General features: G+C 39.4%; 1 protein-coding gene across 1 annotated transcript; it reads left to right on the top strand.

Moving 5' to 3' along the window:
- On the top strand, window positions 1–26,475 carry LOC127813188 (uncharacterized protein At4g10930). The gene is made up of 15 exons (XM_052354005.1): window positions 1–123; window positions 228–305; window positions 721–806; window positions 10,898–10,988; window positions 11,159–11,208; window positions 15,951–16,020; window positions 16,726–16,835; window positions 19,699–19,764; window positions 20,244–20,815; window positions 20,906–20,986; window positions 21,149–21,224; window positions 22,069–23,311; window positions 23,407–23,481; window positions 24,516–25,613; window positions 25,827–26,475. The coding sequence occupies exons 2-15, from the start codon at window positions 237–239 to the stop codon at window positions 26,040–26,042; spliced, it is 3,903 nt and encodes a 1,300-aa protein (XP_052209965.1). The 5' UTR covers window positions 1–123; window positions 228–236; the 3' UTR covers window positions 26,043–26,475.

The raw sequence follows: 26,475 nt of genomic DNA on the forward strand, positions 1-26,475 counted from the left end.
CGACCGCTACGTCTTCGATCGATCAATCCCCAATTGTATCAGAGACCCCAGTACCAACCGAAGACGATAACTGAAATCAAAACGTCTTTTGATTTGCGTAGTACCTTTCTTTCGGAACTTGCGGTAACTCTGAGCAAATTAGAGTTTATTTTCTTTGATAATTTTCGCTTTCTGCCGAGGAATGATAGAATTCTTTGACTTGATAATTTGATTGTTGGCTCTTGCAGACAGGGCTTATGGATGTGGAATTAGTAGCAGAAGGTGCATCAGAAGATGATGCTTTCAATCTTGAGAACAACATTGATGTGAGTTTCTGATTATCAACTTCACTGGCCTTGTCGCTGTATGTGAAACAAACAGCATTAGGGTTATGTGACAGAGGGTGGGAAAAGAGGGTTTTGGATTGAAGAGAAGATGATGAGAATTAAGTTAATCGGGCACATTAACTTCTAATACGAACGAAGTAGAAGTTGCATAGACCCGGTCGAATTAATGAGTTTCAAGAACGGTCTTGTGTGAAGTCATACTTATAGAAAGAATGACTTTGTCCGAAGTCTTGTTTTGTAATATTAACAAATTTCGGATGATCCCATTGATGTTTAGGAAGATAGTTAAGTGACCAGCATGCATAAATTTATTTTACATTCTGATAAGAAATGTATTTGTGTTTGTTGTTTGTAATAACCAGTGTATGTATTTGTCTGACTTATCTGATTGCAGGATTACACTGCTTTTGATGGTGAAAGATGCGGGATATGCATGGATATTGTCATCGATAGGGGGGTGCTGGATTGCTGCCAACACTGGTATGCTTCTTCTTTTTGTTCTTCAAGAAAACATGGTCTTAACACATGAATAATTAACCCCTTGGGGTTGTCCAATCTGGTACTTGCCACGATCTTTGAGTTGCTTGGTGCAAGTTTGAATCTCGTTGATAGTTTGTGGACTGCATTTTTCAGCTGGATTCTTGGGACCCCTGTGTGGTTGATGTGGTGCTCTGCCCACCATGTTGTGTGGTGCGGTCTTTGTATGCATGCCATGCCCTTTGTAGTTGTTATGAGGCTCCACCTATCACGTGGTGAACCTTTGCCTGACTCATGTGAACAGAGCAGTTTGCATGGGCGCATGGGGATTAGTTGGGTCAAAGATCCGGATACCCCATGTTACAAAAAAAAATGTGAATAATGATTATATTACAATTCTTTTTCTTAGTCTGTGAGTTTTCTTGTGGTTTAATGCCTCTGACTGATATCAAGGTTTACAGAGCTTTGTGAATTTTCACATATATCTAGACAGGCACAAATATATTTTTAGATGGTAGGTTAAACAAAAATTAAGGCCCTCTTGACGGAGCAGAATGGAGAAAAGAGCTCAAGTTCAGAAGATTCTTAATTGAGTTGAGTTGCATATTTGCATGCGCACACATGCACATTAAGTGGGATAGGTTTGCTTTTAAAAGAATGTTAAGGTCATGGCCCTCATAACTTGAAATGGAAATTTGTTAAGAGGTTCAAACAGAGCAGAATGGATAAAAGAGCTCAAGTTCAGAAGATTCTTAATTGAGTTGAGTTGCATATTTGCATGTGCACACATGCACATTAAGTGGGATAGGTTTGCTTTTAAAAGAATGTTAAGGTCATGGCCCTCATAACTTGAAATGGAAATTTGTTAAGAGGTTCAACTTCCTATATGCCTGTCACCCAACAAAGTTATAATTAATTCTTTCTTGGAAACTGCATGAAGACAAAGCTGTCACGCCTTCAGATGGAAGGTCAGACAATTAGGCAATTCTTGGAGAATTACCATGAAAATAATGGAATTTGGAAAAGAAACTGATAGGTCGAGATAGAAGGAGATGGGAGAGAGATAGAACAGAGAGAAAGAGAGAATTGGAGACGGAAGAGTATAGGGATTCTGTTATTCAAAAGCTGCCTTCCACTTTTACATCAGCCTTCTTAAAGGCCCGACCTCTAACTGCCTTATAACTCCCTAACAATATTCAGCTACTCACCCTTTTAACTCCCTAACAATATACAGCTCTTAACCCCTGTTAGTTTCAGCAGTTATAGCCCAATTGTCCCTTCTAACCCTAGGTTGGTAACATTTCCCCTCCCGATGAGAACATTCTTGTCCTGAAGAATCTACAGTAGGTTAGTTGCCTGTAGAAATTGCTTCAACAAGTCGGGCAAGTATTCCCAAGTAGTATGACCAAGGTGCAGGTGTGTCCATTGCACCAAAACTTGAGTGAGAGGGGCTGTGCCTTGATAGATGACCCGTATGTCCACAATAGCCTTAGGTTCAACCACTTCTTCACACTCTTCTTCCATAGGAGGTAACTCTGGGCTGGTAGGATCGTTAGGGCCCACTGATTTTTTAAGCAAAGACACACGAAACACTGGATGGATCTTCACGCCTGCTGGTAGCTGCAACTGATAAGCTACCTCTCCCACTTTTTCCAGCACGGTATAGGGCCTGGAGTATTTAGGGCTGAGTTTAGAGCCCTGAGTGATAGAGAAGGCTGACTGCAAAAAAATGCTTGACCTTAAGAAACACCTGGTCTCCCACCTGGAATGATCTGTCACTCCTCTTCCTGTTGGCCATCTGCTGCATCCGGTTTCAGGCTGTGGCCAATATCCTTTTTAGTACTGTCAGCATCTGCTGCCTTTGCTGCAAATAGTGTTTCTACTGCTGCCATAGTATTAAGGCCATTAGGGATGGCTGGTAACAAAGGGGGGTTATAACCAAATGTAGCTTCAAATGTTCTCTTGATGGCACTATGGTAGCTGGTGTTGTACCACCATTGTGCTAGAGACATCCATTTATTCCAGCTCCTTGGCTTAGTAAAACACGTACACCACATATATGCCTCGAGACTTTGGTTTGCTCTCTCAGTTTGGCCATCGGTCTCCGGGTGATAAGTTGTCGACATGTGCAGCCCTACACCCAAACTGCAGAACAACTCATTTCCAAAAAACACTTGTAAACATTTTGTCCTGATCTGAAACAATCGACTTTGGAACACCATGAATTTTGACCACTGAATCTAAGAATAATCTAGCCACCTCTTGAGCTGAAAAAGGATGGGTTAGGCTGTGAAAATGGGCAAATTTGGTTAGCCGGTCCACTACCACCAAAATGACATCTTTCCCTTCTGACTTCGGTAAGCCCTCTACAAAGTCCATAGAAATTCCCTCCCATCCTTGATCTAGTATGGCCAATGGCTGTAACAACCCGGGGTAGGCTACTTGCTTATGTTTACAGCGTTGGCAGGTCTCACATGACAGCACCTAATTCACCACATCTTTCTTTTGCCTAGGCCAGAAAAATAATTGCCTCACCTTGTGATAAGTTGCTCTCACACCTGAATGGCCTCCCAAAGGTGAGCAATGTAGTGTTTGCATAATTCTTTCTTTTAACAAATCATCATTTCGCACTACTAACCTCCCTTTAAATCTGATTACCCCATTGGAAAGGGTATAACCCTTGAGAACCAGTGGGATGTATGGCCAACTAAGCCCATAATTGCTTCAACCAATCTGTCAGCTCATAACTCTTAGCAACATCTTTGACCCAGTCAGGTACCACAGCCGTGATGGCTTGGTAATTCCCTTCTTCTCCCTGCGGTGAAATGGCATCTGCCACTACATTCTCCTTCCCTTTCCTATATTGGATAGTATAGTCCAAACTCAACAGTTTGGATATCCCTTTCCTTTGTAGATGGGTATGAAGCCTTTGTTGAAGCAAGAATTAAAGGCTTTCACGATCTATCTTAATCACAAAAGGATTCCCTTCTAAGTAATGACTCCACCTATCCACCGCCACCAGCACAACAATCAGCTCCTTGTCATAAACACTCAACCCTAAGTGTTTTGGAGCAAGAGCTTGGCTGATATATATGCCAATGGTCTTCCTTCCTGCATGAGCACAACCCCTACCCCATTATCACATGCATCCGATTCCGCCACAAAGGTCTTGGAAAAATCAGGTAGTGCAAAAACTGGTGCTTGAGTCATAGCCTTCTTTAGGGCTCCAAAGGTAGCCTCGGCCTTGGCATTCCAATGAAAATTGTCCTTCTTAAGCAGCTCTATGAGTGGTCTACTAATCAGCCCATAATGCTGAATAAACTTTCTATAATACCCCGTTAATCCCAAAAATCCTCTTAGCTTCTTGACTATAGTGGGCCTTGGCCAACTCACCATGGCCTTTATCTTTTTAGGATCAGTACTAACTCCCCTCTCGGAAATCACATGGCCCAAATATTCCACCTCCCCTTTGGCAAAAGTACATTTTGACAACTTGACATACAATTGATTAGATTTAAGGACTTCAAAGGCTATTATTAGGTGGGATACATGTTATTCAAGGTTGGGGCTGTATATGAGTATGTCATAAAAAAAAAAAACGAGTATAAATGTCCTTAGATAAGGACTGAAAATTTGGTTCATCTGTCACACCCTAGGTTGAGCTAGGGTATAAACTGGAATTGAGGAGATTAAGAGAAGAATTTTGGAGGGAGAGATTAGATGGGAGGGAGAGAAACAACAAAAAAATGAAGACTATTCGAGAGATAGGGAGAGAAGATAACAGAGAAAGGGGGATACTCGAATATCAATTCATTACTCAGTATCCTCTGTCCTACAACTGTGGCTTAACATGTAGCCTCCAGCTATGCACAAGCACCCATGTGTAGTGTACCCCAAATCCTAACTGCCTTTAGCTACAGGACAAATAGCCCTAACAGAAAATAAAAACCAAAATTACAATAGCTACCCTTGCCATGTGACATCATCAACTGCTTGAAAAGTGGTTGGGGCATTAGTAAGGCCAAAGGGCATAACGATGAATTCATATAACCCTTGGTGTGTTCTAAAGGTTGTTTGGGTATATCTGATGGATTCATTCGAATTTGGTGATATCTAGCTCTTAGGTCCAATTTAGAAAAAATCGTAGCCCCGAATACTTCATCAAGTAAGTCCTCAATGATTGGTATGGGGAGTTTGTTTTTAATTGTGTTAGAATTAAGTTATTGGTAGTCCACACAAAAATGCCACGAGCCATCATTTTTTTTCACAAGGAGCACATGTGATGCACAAGGGCTTTGGCTGGGTTGGATAATGGATGAAGTCAACATCTCCTTTACTTGTTTTTTGATTTCAGTTTTCTGTATTGGTGCATAACAGTAGGAACGAATGTTCACAAGTTCAGTATTCGGTTTAAGGTGTATGGAGTGATCAAAAGATGATAGGATCTCACAATCAAAATGATAGAAATCTCCAATTACAAAGCTATGGACGAACAAAAAGAAAAAAAAAATGGCCTATTCGAGAGGGCCTCCTCTCCCAAAACTTCTTTCGAATTATCTCCCTCTCCTATTTCCTACCTTTTATATGTATTCCCTAGTCTGTTGCAGCCACGTGAGTTTGTTATTCTCTCTCAATTGAATGTGACTATTTTTCCCATGTGGTTTTTTCCTTAACTGTTCCTGCTTCTCCTCCCCTTTTACATTGCTTGTATGTGTGACGAATAAGGGCTTTATCATTACTCTCACCCATGAGATTCACCTTGTCCTTAAGGTGGAACTCAGGAAATTAATGCAATATTTGATTGTATGTCCCCCACGTGGCCTCAAGGGGTGGCAACCGCTTCCATTGGATAAGAACATCAATGCCCCTTAAGTTCTTTCCCGTGCCAGGTCTTATCCCCAGTAGGAATTCTAGTTCTTCCACCATCTCCAGCTCTGCAGTCCTAGGATGTAGTGTGATACTGTGGTTGCGCCTCCGACGAGAGGGAAGTCCGCATGACTCCTCGAAAACCTCCCTAAATTCTGCTAACACTTCTTATAACCCATTAGTTACTTCCACCCTTACTTCCATGAGGTCAACAGACAGACTTCCCAACTCCAGGAGCACACCCTCTCCATTTTCGCAAAACGCCTTCATCATCGACTTTAAGGATACCAATGTCTTGCTGAGACTAGGATCACCTTGCAAAGTAACATCAGTGTCCCCCACTCGAAATTTCATAACCAATGATCCCCAATCCACTTGTGTCAACCCTAGGGTGGCTAACAATTTCATTCCAAGAATAACATTTGAGCTTCCCAACTCTAACGACAAGAAATCCTCAACTATTTCCACATTTTGTAACTTCAAATTCACCCCCTTACATATTCCAGCTCCTTGAATTGCCATACCTGAACCCATGATCATGCCGTAGCCACGAGTGTGCATTCGTATCAGCCCCAATTTCTGCACCAGATCGGCTACTATGAAGTTGTGGGAGGCTCCACTATCAATTAAGACTACCACATTCATCCCTCCAATTTTCCCTTTAACCTTCATCGTCTGTGGTGGAGTTAGGTGTACAACGAAGTTCAACGACAATTCCACCATTTCCCCCTCCTTAATCTTGTCTTTCAGTTCATTTGACTTCTCCACTCTCCCCTCTTCTCCCATAATTCCCTCTTCTTCCTTCTCTTCCTCAAATATGACCATCACTTGTAGCTCCTTATTTTTGCATTTGTGCCCAATCGTGTATTTCTCATCACAACGAAAATAGAGACCCTTCGCACATTTGGCTTGCAACTCACTTTCACTAAGCCATTTGAAAGGTGGGCTGTTCAATTTTTCGGTGGCCAGTGATTGGGAGGGGTTAGTTGGGCTAATGGATGTAGTTTTGTGAGGATTTGAGGGTGGAGACAAAGGAAATCGCTACATATTAGGGGTTAGGGCTGATGGGGTCGTCACCTTGGGCCATAACCAAGACGGTTTCCTTGGAGCACTTGATTCCGGTCCTCAATCCTCTAGGCCATATCCATGATGTTCTCCAAATCAACGGGCCTTAACACCCTGATTTCAGCCCGTATCTCTGGCTTAAGCCCATTAATAAAATGCCCCTCCAGTACAGCTTCAGGCATCTCTTCAATCGGCAATGCTAATGTCTCGAAGCAAAGTCGACAGTCCTTGATGGATCCCCATTGTCGAATAGCTAGGAATCTCTCCTCCACAGAGCCTTCTTGCGTAGATCGAAACCTATTCCTCAACAGCCCCTTTAGCTCCTCCTAGCTTCTCACTTGACGTCTCCTTTGTTCCCACTGGAACCATGAAAGGGCTCCTTCAAAACATAGAGTCGCCTGACTCCAATTTGTTTGCCTCCGTCAGTTGGTTTACAGTGAAGTATCGCTCAGCCCAGAAAACCCAACCATTCGGATCATCACCCTCAAAAATTGGCATTTCCAGGCACCGACAATGTGTGTCCTGTCGCCTAATTCCATCGACTCTACTACCTACTTCCCCACTCCTCCCTCTTTTTTCTAGCGTTAGCTCAATTGATAAGGAGGAACCCGATGGTTTGTCTTCGCCATCGCGCTTTCCCTTCCTCTCTTTTTCCTGCTCCTCCCATTGCGCCATCAGGAGGTTGAATTAGTCCAACATCACTGCCATGTTCTTCTCTATATTTTGCACCCTTTGGAATTCCATCCTCATCGATTCAATCCCTCCTGCAGACCTGCCATATGCCCTTCCATCTGTTAGTGGTAACCTTCCAATCTTCCCTAAAGCTCACCCACTTTTTTAGAGACAATCATCCCCATGGATCAATGCTCTGATATCAAAATGATAGGATCTCACAATCAAAACAATAGAAATCTCCGATTACAAAGCTATGGACGAATGAAAAGAAACAAAAAAATGGCCTATTCGAGAGGGCCTCCCCTCCCAAAACTTCTTCCGAATTCTCTCCCTCTCCTATTTCCTGCCTTTTATATGTATTCCCTAGTCTGTTGCAGCCACGTGAGTTTGTTATTCTCTCCCAACTGAATGTGACTCTTCTGCCCATGTGGTTTTTTCCTTAACTGCCCCTGCTTCTCCTCCCCTTTTACGTCGCTTGTATGTGTGACGAGCAGGGGCTCTATCAATGGAGTGATCAAAAGGTCTTTGAGGTGGTAATGATTTTGGTTTAGCAAATAAGTCCTTAAATTCTGCCAATAGTAAGTTCAAGTCATCAGAAATGTTTACCTCAGTCAGGAGTAGGATGGTGGCAAGGCTGGAGGACTCAAGCTGTCCTTTCGTCTCCACTTCCTCTTCTTCCCATTCCACTGCTTGTATGGAATATAGATGAGAAATCTTCCCTCCCTTCTTCTGCATCAGCTTCTGCAACTTTCTTCTGGAAATTAATTTTCACTCTCCATACTCCAAGCTGCCCACCAAGGTACGCTTCTTCCCTTTGACATCCACTATCACCTCTAATTTGTTGAAATCAAATGTTAACGGACTCACAATCCTCATCCAATCTACTCCCAAAACAATATCACACCCCCTCCCCCCCAACTCCAATATCCTTAAATCAGTCACAAACTCCACGCCTTGCATCTGCCTCCTGAAATCAGCACACTTATGGTGGCTGTACATCTTGCTCCCATTCGCTACAGTCACTGAAAGGGGGTTGGTTTCTGTTAGACTGCATTTCAGACCTACTGCAGTGGCCTCATTCAAACTATGAGTACTGCCACTATCAGTACAGTGAGTCTTCTCTTCCCCACTTGCCCTCTCACCTTGATGATCTTACTGGTTGAGCCTCCTTTCAGCGCATGAAATGAGATTTCTCCCCCTTCATTCTCTTGATCATCTTCCATGGTTGCCACGGGTACCTTCTCCTCTGCCACGGCTTCTTCTTCTTCTTCTTCTTCATCAGCCCTTTCCATGTTCAGCAATTGCCTCCTGCATTGATGCATGGGACTGTAGTTCTCACCGCACTTAAAACACAACCCCAACTGCCTCTGCTGCTCCATAGTTTGATTCTCTTTTACCCCCGAATTGGACACCATCTTGGCTTCACCTTGACCTATAATCGCAGTGGCCGCCTTTAGATTGCCCCCTAACTGCTGATTGTAGGTCAGAGCAGGCCTTGTCCAGCTTCTACTTTTCTTGAATATGCCCTCCAAAGTCGATTCTTGCAATCTTGCTTTCTCCGCTGCTTGCTTTACCGTTGTGGGCATCATCATCTTGACCATAGGCTGTAATTCATCCTTCGACCCACTAATAAAACTAGACACAAAGTAGGGCTCAGTTAAACTTGGCTAAGACATCCCCAATAACGCCCTCAATTCTTCAAACTTCACCTGGTAGTCGATCACTGAACCCTCCTGCTTCAATTTATTAAATTCTTCAACTACATTTGACATATTTCTTTCTCCAAACCAGTCACAAAGTTCTCTTGCAAATTCCATCTAATTCAATGTATTGCCCTTATCTTGCACCCACCCTTGATACCAAGAATCAGCCATATCATTGAGATAGGTTGCTGCCAATGTAACCTTCTGTTCCTCGTTAATTCGATAGAATTCGAAGAACCTTTCACAGTGGCGGATCCACCACCGTGGTTTCAAGCCCTCAAATACTGGTATTTTCAGTTGGGGCATGGGAGTATGAACGGAAGTTTGAGAGGAAATCCCTTTTACGCGACTGCCTTGCTCCAAGGCGGTTTGATCTCTTATTCCCGGACCTTCATCAGGCCTAGGGAGGATGCTGTCACGGATCAAGATCGAGTCCCCACCCATTCTTGAAGGGAAATCCGGCGGAAGATGGAATTGGGGCAGTGCTGTCAGCATGTTGAACATGCTGTTAATCTTTGCCTGTACTGTTCCACTGCATCTCTATTCTTCTCCAATTCTCATACGCTGTCCTTGATAGCTGAAATGTCCTCTCAGCTCTGAATCATGGCTTCCTGCGTCTGCGACATCCTGAATTTCAGTGCTTCCATCCGTACTTCCAGCTGCTTCATCCGGGTTCCTTCAGCCATCTTGCAATCGCGTCTAGTGCTGTCGCACCTGTCTCGCTAGCTGATTCTCAACAATCTTGATCGCTGCTCCTGCTCATGTCCGTAAGTCCAATCCTCACCTTGAATCGCACACTGTCGGGATTGCTGGCTCTGATACCATATTGTCACACCCTTAGATGGAAGGTCGGACAATTAGGTAATTCTTGGAGAATTACTGTGAAAAGAATGGAATTTGGAAAAGAAACTGATAGGTTGAGAGAGAAGGAGATGGGAGAGAGATAGAGCAGAGAAAAAGAGAGAATTAGAGAGGCAAGAGTATAGGGATTCTGTTATTCAAAAGCTGCCTTCCACTTTTACAACAGCCTTCTTAAAGGCCCTGACCTATGGCTGTTATGTAACTGCCTTATAACTCCCTAACCATATTCAGCTACTTACCCTTATAACTCCCTAACAATGTACAACTACTAACCCCTGTTAGTTACAGCAGTTATAGCCCAATTGTCCCTTCTAACCCTAGGTTCATAACAAAAGCTAATGATTCCGATGCTTCACCTATTTTAAACTTTTACCTCTCTTTCTTTCTCTTGCATATAATTTGGTTACTTTTTGAAAGAATTGGTTGCCACTGACTGCCCTGTTACATCTACTAAATGCCCAAGTTCATAGTTCAAATGATGTGTGATTTTTCTGTTTTCTTCTTAATCACTGTTTACCACCTATATCATGTCTAGGCAGTTCATTTTCTAAGTTTTGAAAGAAATAATGCAAATATTCGAAAAAGAAAAAAAAAGGATTGGATGCTTCTAGCTGGTGGATGCACTACACGAAACCCAATCCTCTTTTGTTCTTGAGTGCCACTGCACTATTTGTGAATTGCCATTCTCAAATGATTAATTGAAACTGCTCAGGCAAAATATCTTCTGGTTTATCACTGATGTGTATGGTATGGTATGTACCTTAGTTATGTTCACGACATGTTTGTACTTGGTGCACGTGTGCCTAACATTGCCACCAATATTTTCTTTCTGAGGATGTTGATGGTGTTATTGCTGTTCCATTTGTTTGTTTGATAAAATCTATAAATCTGAGATGATTACCTGGGTTTACTATTTAATTTCAGGTTCTGTTTCACATGCATTGATAACTGGGCAACTATCACAAACCTTTGCCCACTTTGCCAGAACGAATTGCAGTCAATAACATGTGTACCTGTGAGTAGCAGTTTAATGGAGCTGTATTTCTGTGTTTGAAACTCTTTGGACCATGCTGTGCTTCTACTTTGCCATCATACAATTGTTCAGTTGATCCTAGAAGTCTCTTGCAGCCTTAATGAGATAGCACTAATGCAACCTCAACTTACAAATATTGATTATTTATGAAGGTATATGATACCATTGGAAGCAGCAAAGTTGATGAAGACCTGTGCATCGGGTATTTCTTTATGTTTTAATAATTTTTATACTGCAGTTACATCTAATAGATACTCTCAGCTTGCCATTAGTTTTTATTCTTACTGTTATACAAGTGTATGGTTTACCACAATACTGATATACTGTATTCATCAGTTTACGACCATTTTAGAAGTTGTCAAAAAGTTTGACAACTTAGGAAGAGTCGGGTGGGGTGTGAGGAAGAGTAGGGTCGGCTATTTCAGGAAGAAGAAGCTTGACTCCCCTCTTCTTTATTACTATGTGTTGTATGTCTGGGAGAGTAGGGTGGGGTGTGAGGGATCTCAATACTAGGCCCAAGGGATCTGTATGTCCTCTTTATCCATCTTGAATATATTTCAATTACAACAACTGTAATACCCTAAGAGCTCAGAGAATGGTAGTATATATCGAGAATAGTGTAAGAAAAGAAATAACACTAGCTAGATACCTTTTGGGTTGAATGTAGGCAAAGAACTCCTGGGTTAAGCGTGTTTGAGTTGGGGAAGTTTAAGAATGGGTGACCCCCTGGGAAGTTTGCGTAGGCCTATTAGGGTAAGTTGTTCTGGTCCTTTCTATCGCTCGATGCAGGATATTACAGGTGGTATCAGAGCCGACATGAGCCGTGTGTTGAGACCGTGTACTAGCCAAAGGCTGGGGGTACTGGACTGAGGACATTGGACGAGGGAGAGTTGGGACTAGTTATAAGGTCGCATGACGAGGACGCTATGTGCTCAAGGGGGGGAGAATGTAATACCCTAAGAGCCCAGAGAATGGTAGTATATATCGAGGATAGTGTAAGAAAGGAAATAACACCAGCTGGATACCTTTTGGGTTAAATGTAGGTAAAGAACTCTCGGATTAAACGTGGTTGAACTGAGAAAGTTCAAGGATGGGTGACCCCCTGGGAAGTTCGCGTAGGCCTATCAAGGTAAGTTGTTTCAGTCCTTCCTATCGTTCGATGCGGGATATTATAACAATAATCACAGCCATCTCTATCCATAGCCATATCTCTGCCATTATATTCTACACATCATGACTGAGGCTTTTTCACTAAGATTTCTTTGATGTTTCTCTCTCTCTTTTATAACAATCTTCTTTCATTTCATCGATTAGCGTTATAAGTGCCTCTATCAATCTTCTTCTCACATCTAAATCATCTTAATCGTGACTCCCGCATCTTATCTTCAATCAAGGCCACAATAACCTTATTATATATGACTTATTTCTCACCCTAACATTCTCATCTCAATTACAACTATATTTTGCACGTGTTAGCGTTTAACAACCCAATATTCTTAGCCATGCAATGGAGATGGTCTTGTGTTTGTCTGATAAAACTTCCCATTTATCTTTAAAGGGATTTTGTGGTCGCATAAAATGTTGGACGCAATTCTTCGTTAATTATCCTACCTTAATTCTATGAGTTGGAAATATTTCAATTCTTAAACAAAGTTGTTTTGTGTTGTGATCATTAGGTGGGCTCCATCTACCTAGATCTTGGTGTGTTATAATTGTGATTCAGAATTCAAATTTGACTGAGATTGAGATTCTAATTTGACATTGATTATGACTTTGAATTTGACTGTGATTAGAATGTTGTCAAATTCGACTTTGACTGAGATTTATCTCATTTGGAGGAATATTTTCATGACTCATCTTTTGATCAGGATGGGATTTCTTGTGTACATCTATAGATGATTTAAGTTTATAAATAGGTATCCAATACTCTGGAATTAGTTGTAGCTATATCACTATTGTGACACCAATATCATCATAGTGATATTTTGTTCTTTCTGCCTGTGGTTTTTCTCGATTTGGGTTTTTCACGTAAAATTCTATGTTCATGTGTGTGGTTGATGGTTTGTATTCAATCCAATTTCGCAACAAACTAGTATTAGAGTCGTTGGATCAAACCATCAATGTTTGGTAAATCTCAACTGTTGGATCTGCACATTATCATCTTCCACAACTAGAGTTACTGTTGCTAGCTGTTGTCTCCGTTATCAACCACCACTGTTGTCCAACAACCTCTGTGTTCTCTGCCTTAGACGTTGTAATTGATCGTCGGCCCACCCCCCTAGCCGCCTCTACGCTGAAAAGATGCCTTGTCTTTCTCTTGGTCAACCACCGACCAATCGACTTTGCCATTGCGATTGTTGCCATTAGCCCTCGCCTCATTGTTTTCTCCGGCCTTCCTCGCACTTCGTCAGTAGTCGTTGCAACACCCTCTTTGCCGGTCGTCTGCCCCTTACCATCAGTCGCCTGAAGCCCCACCTTGCTGATTGGGTTTCCCTTATTGTAGAAGGCCACTGTCTTTAGCCAACCCATATCTAACCTAGATCTGGGTCGACCTGACCCACTAGGTCACGACCTGCTAGATTCGCTAGACATATCCAAATTTGGTTTTTTGCCCAGATCCAGTATTTTTGGTTTATTTTTTATTGGGGTTTATTTATCGGTCATTTGATATTATTTGGGGTTATTTGATGGCTATTTTGAAATACAATATACCTTTCTTGGACCGAAATATTTGATTTTCATTATGACAGGTTAAGATGTGTGTAATTTTGGACGGATAGATTTAGATGAAAGTGGAGTCATCAAGGGGGATTTACATTGGTGAATGTGTAGTCATTAATATCAGTAAAGATATGTTGAGGCTGATCTCGTTGCCTACTTTAAGTGGGGTTGAAGATATCCACTACAATAAACTTTGCGTGGATTTGGGTGGTATTTCCCATGGTGCAATTTTGGTTGGTATTTATCAGGAGATTAATTCTCCATGATTTTGTTGGAAGACAAAATTATGAATAATTTCATATTTAAATTTCTTGTCAAGGTAGAACTTGTTATAATTGTGACATGGAATTCAAATTTGACTGAGATTGAGATTCCTAATTTAACCTTGATTATGACTTCAAATTTGATTGTGATTAAAATGTTGTTAAATTCGATTTTGACTAGGATTTATCTCATTTAGAGGAATATTCTCATGAATCATCTTTTGATCAGGATAAGATTTTCTGTGTATATTTATAGATGATTTAAGTCTATAAATAGGTGTTCAATACTCTGAAATTAGTTTCAACTATATCACTATTGTGGTACCAATATCATCATAGTGATATTTTGTTCTTTCTGCATGTAGTTTTTTCCGATTTGGGTTTTTCACGTAAAATTCTATATTCATGTTTGTGATTGATAGTTTGATTGTGGTTTGTATTCGATCCAACTTCGTAACGTGGTGGTAAATGGTATTTTGTAAGATTCAAAAAATAATTTATTAGTAATTATTTGGTTCATCTGGGAAAAAAGGAACCCTTGCATCCTTGACCATTTGATGGCTTATTTCTAGTATCAACAGGCTAATTAGTATTACTTGCGAAGGAAACCTCATTCAATAGAGAGTGAGGTTAGCTCGTGGAAATGCTACTCAAGTAACTCATTTGCATTTTTGGTGCCCTGCGCATGGAGATTTTGACTTCTCACTGTCTGCTGCTTGGAAAAAACTTGTGGTTGGGCTGAATTTTCAATTAGGGCTACTCTGACTTCTGTATTTTGCTACCCCTTCGGATATTGCTACATGCTATTTTAGTTTGGCTACACATGGATTGTCTGAATAGTTGTTGGGTCAAGGGAGTGCCTGTGGTGCCCCTGTCACTTCCCCAGCCCCCAAGCAAAGCCTACAATGTGTCAAGACCCTAGGTTTTGAATCTATGGTTTCTAGTTGACAAATGAGAAAGAAGAAGAAAGAGAGAATTTAGAAAATGAGAGAGCTTCAATTTATTTATTCATAGTCTCAGAACAAAGTGGCATGGCCTTATATATGGCTATTCACAGCAGTTATTTATAGCAGTTACTTGGTATTTACAACAGTTATTTGGCTACATTGTAGCCACTACTGCAACTGTAAAAATAACAACTCAACTGCACTCAAATGCTGCTTTCTGCTTATCTCCTAATTCTTTGATCACGACACAATGGTGAGATGCATCTCTTGAAACCCCTAGCTGATCTAGTAAACCATTTGCTCGAATGTGCCCTTCCACCTCTCACATGAGTAATCACCTCCTTTCAAGCATGAACCTCTTTGTTCATTTGTTCAACCCTCCATGGAACAACCTCAATCAAGAATGAGCGATGCATAGACTCCATTTTTGCCTGTCATGCTTTTTTTACTGTTTTTAATGTCATTGAACAAATAAAAATGGGTTTGAATGACTAGGGACATATGCTTTTGGATATTGGCCCATTCTCTTGTTAGAGATATGGACATCTGCTTCTATTTTAGATAGACAAAGGAATTTATTTATATGACACCTAAACTAAAAGGAAGTCATTTCTTGCAACTAATGTGGTGGAGATAGTGTGTCTATTAAGTCTATCAAGTTCCTTTACATGTTTCATTTCTAGTCTCATAGTCTCCCTTGATAGGATCTAATTGGTGTTCCATCTCTTCTTTCCCCCCTGGTTGTCAAATTTTTTTATCCCTCTTATGTTCTTAACTTTTCTGGTAAGTTCTAGTTTTCTAAGAGAGAGAAAACATTCAAGCATTTAATAGATTTCTCCATGCATGATGTGCTCTCTATGTAGATTTCGTATGAGGTGTAGGAAGAACATAAAAGAAGAAAAAGTTGGTCATGATAGATGTTGATGACTATTAATCAATTCATTGTGATTTTCATTATGCTTGGTTTAAACAGATACTTTATTTTGACCTTCTCTATCATGTTATATGTGCAGAGAAGATGATTGGTGCATTGAAGGGAAGAATAACACTCTTTCATTCCCATCATACTACATTGATGAAAATGTAAGTATTCTACTAAAAAAGAATCCTTGTAAAAGTTTTACAAGTTAATTGTAGCATAAACCCTTTGATTATGGAGCTAAACCTTGCAAAGAACCTATGAACTCCAATTCCCCAGCCCAATTCTATTAGAAGATGGTGAAAGTTGTAAAAATGATTTCATTGTAACTACTTGGGGGCTATAACATTAGTTGTTAACATAGCTCATGCACGTTCATGTCTAGAACTTAGGACATAGCTATTCACGTTTATATTGGCATTAAAATTTTTATATTTGGGGTCCACCATGTGTGATTTAGAAAATATACATGTACCATGTGCTTTTGATCCTTCATCGTCCAACTAAGAAGTTGAGTTGTGTGCTATGCACCTGTATTGCTTGTTACCGAATGAATTAATTGTGTGAAATATAATTAAATATCTGCAGCAGAGTGCATCAGCACCTTATTCATGCAAAAGAACAAAGCTGAATCTACTTAGAAAATCTGAATTTGCATTTGTGAATTCTTTTTACTTAACAACTTTTGCCAATAAATGGCCTCTCCCCTGGGGATTGATTGAAGTTCCATGTCTCTGAAAAGACAATTTAATTTAAATAATCTCAAGGAGCTTCTTACTTTTTCATCCTTAATGTCCTGCTTTCATCTGTTTATGTTCAGAATTCAGTATTTTGGTAGCATTTTTCATATGCACTTTACCATGTTGTAGGCAGTTATCTGTTTGGATGGAGATGGGTGCAAAATCCGAAGTGGATCAGTGACAATTGAGGAAGACTCAAATCTTGATACATCAATTGCTTGTGACTCATGTGATATATGGTATGCTGTACCTGTCAAAATAGCTTCATTTTTTCTTCTTTTCATTCACTGATATATTAGTTGGTGATAATTTATTAATTGAAATGCCAAATTGGAACGAGCCAAAAGATCATGGTGACCCATGTGTCATCCGAGCACAATAGTTGAGCATGATATGGAACTCACTGACTTAGAGATTGGACGTGTGATATTGTACAAGGTTGAGAAAATTATTTACCAATGAAGGGTTTTGACACTTAATTCTTTGTTGGGTTTTTTTAAGTCTTCTGGAGTCTCTTTCTAGAATTATTTATACAACCATTACTTTCTGTTGAAAAACCAGTGTTGCGTTTAAAATTTCAGTTACTATTTAATGTGTCCCTACTTTGTTGTTCCCGAATTCTTTTAAAAGCTAATATGTTAATTTGTTTGTATCATGTCATGTTTATGTGTTATGTTAGCATTCATGTTTCTTACACAGCCTATAAACCCCTAAAAGATCCTAACAGAAATTATTGTCCAAACTTTACCAAATAAACACAACACAGGAAAAGATCCTATCAAAGCATCTACTCTTTTGAGTGTTGAAACACTTGATATACATTGTTGGCCCCTTTTCCAAACAGTTTAAGTTTTTGGGGTAAGTGTAACTTAATATGGTACCGATATTCTTATTCCAGGAGGTACTGGGTCCAAGTCTTGTCGTGTCCGTATGTGTGTTGCCTTGGTTTTTGTTGTGCACTCTTGTTCTGTTTGTGCTGATACACCAATATGTAGGGATGTCAAATGGGTTGGCATGACATTTGCTTGTAGGAACAGCCTGGCCCATTGATTAGATGGGTTGGGCTGAGCCCATTTTTGGGGGGAAGGTCCAGCACGGCCTAAGGGCCCAGCTAGGGGTGACAAGTCTGATCGACCATCCTTTTTTTTAATATTCAAAATTAAATTATTAAAACATATACCTATTTAAATTTATATTATACTTATTAAAAATTTATATCCACATATCTCATTTAAATATTTGAAAATTGCTTTAATATTTAAATTTAAACATTTATATCTACTTCAAAATTTTAAATGTTACATATTAAAATTTCAAATGTTTTTGTCATTGTCATTATCACAAATTACAACTTAGCCTAACTAAGTTAGGGTCATGGATGACATCCATTATGTCAATTGGCTTTTAAAAGTCTCATGACAATACAAATTCATGCAAAAGAATGTGGCAAAATTTTACACCAAATGCCTTCTTGACGCAACCTCTGGCGAGTAAAGAGAGAATAATGAGATAAAGTTCCACACCATCTTTATATGGAGAAGTTTCAAGGATGCCAGTGAATGAAGATAGTTGTTATGGTCGTGTTCTATCACACGGTTGAGATCGTGAAACCAACCTATACAACTTGGAAACATGACTTACCATTTAGTGTTTACATATGTACTTAATATTCAAATTTTTAATGTTACATCTCTAAAATTTAAATATGGGAACTAAATTCAAATTTAATTGAAGTGAAGCAGAGTCCAGAGTTCACTTGATTGATTCGTTTTAATTGGTGGAGACAACCCAATTTGGTGACAGCAGCTACAGCAGGCTGTGTGTGGCCTGGTCCATATGACATCCCTACCAATATCCAAATATAAATTGCACGTGAGGGAGAGTCTTTATGCATTGTTTGGTCTCTTCCTAACAACTTAAGCTTTTGGAGCAAGAGGTAACCTAACATTTAGAATCCCATAATATGATTATGCCACCTGAAAAACCCTCGGCTTCAAGAGAAAACCCAATGGTTATAGGTTACCTCAGATCCTTCAAACTATTTCTAAAGAAGCTCTATTGTTTTTTGTTTCAAACCAGACTCCCCTTACATTTTTTTAATTAAATTCTTAAAACTAGCCTTTTGCTAGGGTCATTTAAACCACTTGAATTCCAAGAAAACTTGGTAGCTTTGGAGAGATCAGAAATTTTTGCATGTCAAATGTATTAAATCATGTTGGTATTTTTGTGATGGCTTGTGCTTTGCTAAATTTCTTAAAGCTGCTGTCCGCTGCCACACAATTAACAGTGCCGATAAAGATGATGTTCTGCCATGTTCAATTCTAGATGTTCTCTTATAGTAATTTGATTGGTAGTATGTTCTAATGTTAGGCTCCTAGTTATTGCAAGCATTTCGTGATTATATGACTAATTAAATAAATGTGATTTCTCTTGTGCATCCCTTTCATTTACCTCTTTTCAGGATCTACAGTATGGCAACTTTTCCTAAATTCTTGAACCATTATATTTCCCCATCAATTTGAAAACAGAACATTAGAAATATTCATTTTGCTGGTTGCAACATGGCCCTGTTAAACTTAGATGCCAACCAGTAGGTCCGGTACAACTAAATTTACAGAAGGAATGCAAAACTCTAAATGAAGTCATATGATGTCACTGAGAGGGCTTCTTTACTAATGTTTTCATCAACAAAAATATGCATATCCTATTTTGTTGGATTGGTTGGAATGTTAAGTTATTTATTTGTTGGAGTAACTTGTTCAGAATAGTATATTTGTGTCTGAATCATTGTGCTCTGTTTGTTTCACATGGGCTCAGAGATCTGGCAATTTAGAATTTGACTTCATGCAAGAAAGGGCTCATTTCTGAGGACTTCGTGGGCATTTGAAGTCACCTCTTTGTATATATCTATATACTTATGCAAATGTGCATGTGTTGTACTACTTATTTTATGAGCTATGAAATGACTGTTTGTTATGCTTTTGCATGGAAAATCCCTTCCAATTCCAGGATATCATCTGCTATCTGTTTCTTCTTCCACTATATCTCATTCATAGTTTTCAGATGTACTTATGATTACTTTCTTCACTTGCACTGAATCAGGTATCATGCTTTCTGTGTGGGATTTGATCCTGAAGGGACATGTGAAAATTCATGGTTATGCCCCAGGTAAATATGACTTTAGTTTTATTTCATGGGAAAATTTGGGATATAGGGCCATTGCTAGAGGCAGTTCTTCAGAATTGGCACTAAGCTGCACTGCTGAAATTCTCTTTGTTGGCATGTGTCTCAGATGTGCTGTATCTCTTAATATGTAGTCAGTTAACTAAAGTATTTGTGGACTTTTTGCAAGCTTATATTTCTGGTTTCTGGAGTCTGCTGCACAAAGAGTGCTCTTACTGGGGATTTGGGATCTTATGCTTAGAATTTCTGATTAGCATGTTGATCAGATTGTTGCTTGCCATCTTATTATTCTTATGGGAAACCATAAGTTCCTTTAAGGATTAAGTTCTTTGAAGGATTTAGTGTTGTCTGATGTGGCCCGTTGAATCAAGCTGAGACCCAATCAATGTAGCCCTTTTGTTTTTTACTGGCATAAGCTTTCATCTTAGTTTTCTTCTTGCCATCTTCTTTTGACAATGATGTAGGTGCATAGCCCAAGAAAATCCACAAAAATCAGATCTGAGTCCAGCACTGGGGCCTAGCACCTACTCTCATCTCAAAAATGCTACCAGTGAATGTTTAGTTGAGGCTGCTTTCTCTGGAAAGGTTTCTGTATCTGTTGCTGATGCTGGTGAGACTGCTGTTGTCATCTCAATGATTGATGGAAATCAAGTGCCTGAGGGACAAAGTGAAAAAGCATCATCAACCTTGGAACTTGATGATGATGCTAAAATTGATACGATAATTTCTAGTTCCATGGCCAATGGTTCCAAGTCAGAAACACCGTTGACTGAGAAAACTTGCACCCAACCAGTTTTGGAGGCACAGGAGCTGGACCTAGGTTTATCACAAGATTCATCCTTCAGTTTAACCTGTACTTCATTGGGGCAAAGTGAATTGAAGGAACTTTCTTCTGATAAAATGACCAAAGAGCCAACTGGCTTTCATGGCATCATTATGTCTTCAAAGTCATTAGATTGGCCATCCTCCACTAATGAACCATTTGAATCCAGTTTGGATCTTCATCTTGGTATATCTGTAGGCTGTTCTTTTCCTGGTAATTTTGGAATTATGTTAGTTTTTCTCCATTTCTTGTTTGTATATTTATGGCCTCATTTTTTCCTCAACATTATTTATTTTCTCCCAGCTGGCAGCATGAAAAGTGATTTAACTGAAGACAAACCAAGTGGAGACCTGCCGATGAAAAGTAATTCAGAAGAATTGCCCGGTATGGACGCAAGTGATTTAAGACGGTTCTTTTCTTCTTGTCCATTGTTGGGGAGATGAAACAATAGAAGCATTGTTATTTCCCATCAGCTAGTTTTCTAGTGATTGTGGTAAGTGTTCAGTCCAATATTTGCTTATGGTCTCCTGGTGTGCATGCTTTCAGCTGGCAAGATTGTCCCTGATAGGAAGGATAACATTTCTGGAAAAACCCCTTCAAAAAGAAAGCTTATGGACTCCAGGTCAGTATTTGTTCAATTGTCTATTACTATTTACTATGCTATAGATTTTCACAAATCAGTACTCATCATTGTGTACCATATGCCACTTATCATTGCCAACAAATGTTAGGCTGGGTTAGCTTCTGTTTCTTGTTGCATAAGATATGCTTTATGATTGTGCTAGAACCCACGGTATCCTTTCCCAAAAGAAGTGCTAGTTCTATGAAGAGCTTTCCTGACTAGATGGTTCAGAAAAAGGTTTATAGTCATTTATGACTGCACAAGCTAGTTCATATGGTTTTCTAGTGGACTCATACAGAAATTCAGTCTTACTGGATATTTGGGAAAGCAGAAAATTTATCCTGCTGTACCAGAGATTTCACTTTACTGGGTAACCATGCTACAAGTGTGACTAAATTTACCGTCAATAGCCTGCATAGTGCTCTACAATTGCTGATTTGGCGGAAACTAGTTGTCATGTTGTTGGACTGCCCTAGATTTAGGTGGAAACTTTCTGTGGGACATCAACCTTAAGAGTTCGGGAGATCAACAACCTAAACTATGTGTACTCTCATGTTTTTGTCTTAACATAATGAAGTTTTGACCTCATAAATCAAATTCAAAATGCAGTGTTAACCATCTCATCCACATGTATCGAGTTGTTGGTAGGCTTGGAATTCCTTAAAATCTTGCTTATATGAATGTTGGTTGTGAATTGTGTAGTTTACTGTGCCCATTTCCTGTTACCTTAAAAAAATTCTTACAATGTTTGATTGGTTAATTGTTATATTGTTTTCGTTGGCCTTAATTGCCTTTGCACTTGTGGAATTTATCTTTTTCCTTGTGTTTTTCTTTTTCCTGTTAGTGATGATATTCATACAGCTACTGTGGATGAAGAAACCAAAGACAGACTTGAGCCTAAAGCTTCAACAAAGAAGGTCAGAGTTGAGAGAGATGGTAAACTAACTAATTCAAAAGGCCAAACTGATGGATCTGTTTCTGATGAGTCGCAGAAGTGTAACTCAGAAAAGGAAAATGATGCTTATGACATAATGAGTATAGTTCAAGGGACAAGTCGTAGAACATTCAAGGCACATGCAAACAATAATCACACTGAGAAGTCCTCAATAGAAAGACAGAATGCAGCTGGCTTGAGAGTGAAAAAGATCATGAGGAGAGCTACTGAGGACAAAGACTCATCCATGTTAGTACAGAAGCTAAGAAAAGAAATTAGAGATGCTGTCCATAACAGATCTCCTGAAGAGTTTGGGGAAAACCTTTTCGACCCAAAACTTCTTGCTGCATTCAGAACTGCTGTGGCTGGATCTGTAACTGAACCGGCTAAAATTTCACCTGCTGTAGTTGTGAAAGCTAAGAAGTTAATGTTGCAGAAGGGAAAAGTACGTGAGAATCTAACAAAAAAGATATATGGAATTGGTGGAAGAAGAAAACGGGCATGGACCCGGGACTGTGAAATTGAATTTTGGAAGCATCGCTGTTTGAAAGCTGGGAAACCTGAAAAGATTGAGACTTTGAAGTCAGTTCTCGATGTTTTAAGAAAGAGTTCCAATGACACGCAGATTAAACAGGCCACTGAAGGGATGGCCACAAATTCCATTCTTTCCAGGTTGTATTTGGCCGATACATCTGTTTTCCCTCGCAAGGATGATATCAAGCCGCTCTCTGACCTCAAAAGTACTCGGCCTGTGGAGAATAAAGGACTTGATTTGATGGAAAAAGTGTCTACCTCATCTCTGGAAAATCACACCACAAAAACTCCCCAAGTGAATAAGGTTTCATCACAGGCTGGTATTCCTTCATCTGACTATAAAGGGAATAAGAATATTACAGGTACAAGTGTAAAGGATGAATCTGCTTATAATAAGGCACATCCTAACAAATGCCTGCAACAGCCATCTGCTGCTTCTTTAAATGGTTCTGATGTAAACTCTCAGAAAGAAACAATAGGAAAATCTACCAATGTAAAGAAAGATAAAAGGAAATGGGCTCTGGAGATTCTTGCAAGAAAAACAGCAGCTACAGGCAGTAATGCAACACAGGCAAAAGAGGCAGACAATGCCATATTGAAAGGAAACTATCCTTTATTGGTATATTATAATTTTGCTTTTCTCTTGGTATTTCTTAAGAGAGCTATTTGATTCATGTGCTGTTATTAGTTCCTTTCTTTTCTTTCATTTGACAGGCTCAATTACCAGTTGATATGAGACCAGTAATGGCACCTAGTCGTCATAACAAAGTCCCAATGTCTGTCAGGAAGGTAAAGAACACCTTCTTCTCTATTTCTTAACAAGTTAGCAATTAGCTGATCCAAGTTGAAATTTCACCCTTAAGATATCCTAAATTCCTTGGGATATGTCACCAAATAATTGTCATTGTTTGGCATCTTGACTTACTGACTCTGCCACATGGTCACCTCCATCCTACTTTGATGGTGCCCCTAAAACTAATGTTAATACATTTATTGATGTCATTACAAGCACCCCTTATTACGTTGTTTTTCGATGTTGTACAAATTGGTTTCATAATATCTACTTTGGATTGAACATGTCCATATCAATTATCTTCATGCATTATCATCCCATAAAACTTTTTCATATGAAGATGCTGTTGGGACTTTATTTTATCATTCCCTTGCATCAGAAATGACATCTGAAATAAAATTTAGCCACAGTGTTCTTGTTCATGAATTTGTATTGTCAATGTGACTTTTAGAAATAAATTGATATTAATGAATGATGTGTTGTTGATCCTAACTTGGTTTGAATAAGGTGCAGGTGATGATGATGATTACAAGCATCCCCTCATCAGTTCCATTAAATTTTATAGACTTATTTAGAGAATTGGATTTTTTTTATTATTATGGACTTTTTTTTTGTATTATAGACCTTTAATTAAATTCTTAAATTGTTAACTACCCATCTTATCTAAAAGATTAAGCTCTCACGTGCAATTATTTAAATATTAGATTAGTGGTGAGATTTAAACTTAAGACTTTTGCCTACTCCAATATCATGTTAAATTACTAACCACCATCTCATCTAAAAGTTTAAGTTGTTAGACAAAGGGTTAATTTTATTCTTATATTATTACTTTTATTCTCAACAAATCCCATTTCATCTCTTGGCTTTTAATGCGTCTCTAATACTATCACATACTTTCTCATTGATGAAATTGAGGCTCTGCCTCCTATCTGAGTCATTGCAGAATTTCCTCTTGAAGATAAATGCTACCAAGTCCTTACATGAGTAATTTAATTAGGTTATGGAATATTTACCAATGTTCACTGCACAGGCACAACTTTACCGCCTCACTGAGCACTTCCTACGCAAAGCAAATCTGCCAGTTATTCACAGAACAGCAGATACAGAGTTGGCAGTTGCAGATGCAGTCAATATTGAAAAAGAAGTTGCTGATAGATCAAATAGCAAGTTAGTATATGTGAATCTAATGTCCCAGGAGCTATTGCATAGGGCAGACAACATCAAGTATGGTATGGCTGCATCAGACCCATCCTCAACTTCAACAGTACCCACTGATAGGCCAGGGCAAGAAACAAGTGATCTATCTGATAGTCCAATAGTTGAGGAAGCATTAAGAAATGCGGGCCTTTTGGCTGATTCACCACCAAACAGTCCATCTCCCCACATGGATAAAATAGATGATGAAAATAACTTTCCAGAGAAGATTGTCAACAAAGAGCCTGATAATGTATTTGAAATGGATTCTCATCCAGAGCTTGATATATATGGTGATTTTGAGTATGATTTGGAAGATGAAGACTTTATAGGTGCTAGTGCTTTAAGGATATCTAGTCTACAACAAGAAGAGTCAAAGATGAAAGTTGTTTTCTCTACTATAAATTCCGATCAATCAAATAATGCTCCTGATCTTGAGGGTCATGAACAGACAACTAATGTTGAGGCACAAAAAACTCCTTCCTGCTTGCATGATTGCAGTACTGACATGAGCATTAGAAGCTCAAGTGTGGCACCTAGGACAGAGGACGGCCTCCAGCAACACCCAGTAATTAATGAAGGAGATGAAGAGCCTTCTGCTGCAGAATGCGAAGAACTATATGGTCCTGAGAAAGAACCATTAATGAAAAGGTTCCCGGACAGCACAGTGACAAAGCCCAGTCAAATAATGGCTGATGATGCAGTTCCAGAGAAATGTGAAGATTCTGGATCAAATCAAGCAGTGAAAGCATCTGAATCAAGGACTGGGAGCTGCGTAGACAAGTTAGCTGTTGCAAGTGTTGGTCACCACGCTTCTGCTGGAGAACATGAGACAGGTTGTTCTCAAACTAGTGAAAACGGAACAGTGAAGGAGAAGCCATCGAATACTGAAACAAAGAAGGAATCTGATAATTTCAATGCTGTATCTAAAAGGGTAAGGGATGAGTGCTTTCATTGTCACGTCTTTTCTTGTTCCTTCTCAAGTTTCTCTTCTGAACTGCAGTTTAATGTGATTAGCACTAAACGTAATTTGTTGAAAGGCTGAAGTCTGCTTCTTAATTGCTTATTCCAGTCTTTCCACTTTTCTCTTATTTTGGAGATCACAAACTCCCCTTTTTTCTCATGGCTCCCACTGAATCTTTTACAGGTGGAAGCCTACATCAAAGAGCACATCAGGCCACTGTGCAAAAGTGGAATCATCACAAGTGAACAATACAGATGGGCTGTGGGTAAGACAACTGAGAAAGTTATGAAATACCACACTAAAGAGAAAAATGCCAATTTCCTCATCAAGGAAGGTGAGAAAGTGAAGAAACTTGCAGAGCAGTATGTCGAGGCCGCCCAGAAGATGGAAAGAAAATAAGGTTCAGATGCAACTATTTCTTCCTTTTTTCAACTGGAGATGTCCTTTTTTTTTTTTTTTCTTACAAGGATAACCCAATTCGATACACTATGCAGCAATGCCAGGAACTGAATTATTAGCAAATATCCCGCCTTGTGAACTAGTGTAAAGTTGCATACTAAGATGTCAATACTCACAGCTATGAGCTGCTCTAACATACAAAGAATGATTTGCATGCTCAGATTTAATCTCCGTGTGGTGCTGAACTTACTCATTAGCATGCTCAAATCATATACTTTTTGGGACAATCCCATTATGTTGTTTTGCTTTGTTCTGAGTCCCTGTTCTGTTTTTCCTGCATCTTTTATAGTTTTGAGTTCTTGTGTCATCTACTCTCAGTGCATAATTTATTTACATAAATTGGAAAGTTACAGTTCAGGTAGATAACTGGTAT

The sequence above is a fragment of the Diospyros lotus genome, chromosome 11 (genome assembly GCF_014633365.1).
Source record: "Diospyros lotus cultivar Yz01 chromosome 11, ASM1463336v1, whole genome shotgun sequence".
NCBI lineage: Eukaryota > Viridiplantae > Streptophyta > Magnoliopsida > Ericales > Ebenaceae > Diospyros > Diospyros lotus.

Bases quoted from the DNA above. Each gene is read 5' to 3' on its own strand.
- LOC127813188 (XM_052354005.1), top strand. From the start codon at position 237: ATGGATGTGGAATTAGTAGCAGAAGGTGCATCAGAAGATGATGCTTTC. The intron at 10,989-11,158 runs GTGAGTAGCAGT...TTATTTATGAAG, and splicing joins AGTCAATAACATGTGTACCT to GTATATGATACCATTGGAAG. The intron at 20,987-21,148 runs GTATGGACGCAA...GCATGCTTTCAG, and splicing joins TAATTCAGAAGAATTGCCCG to CTGGCAAGATTGTCCCTGAT.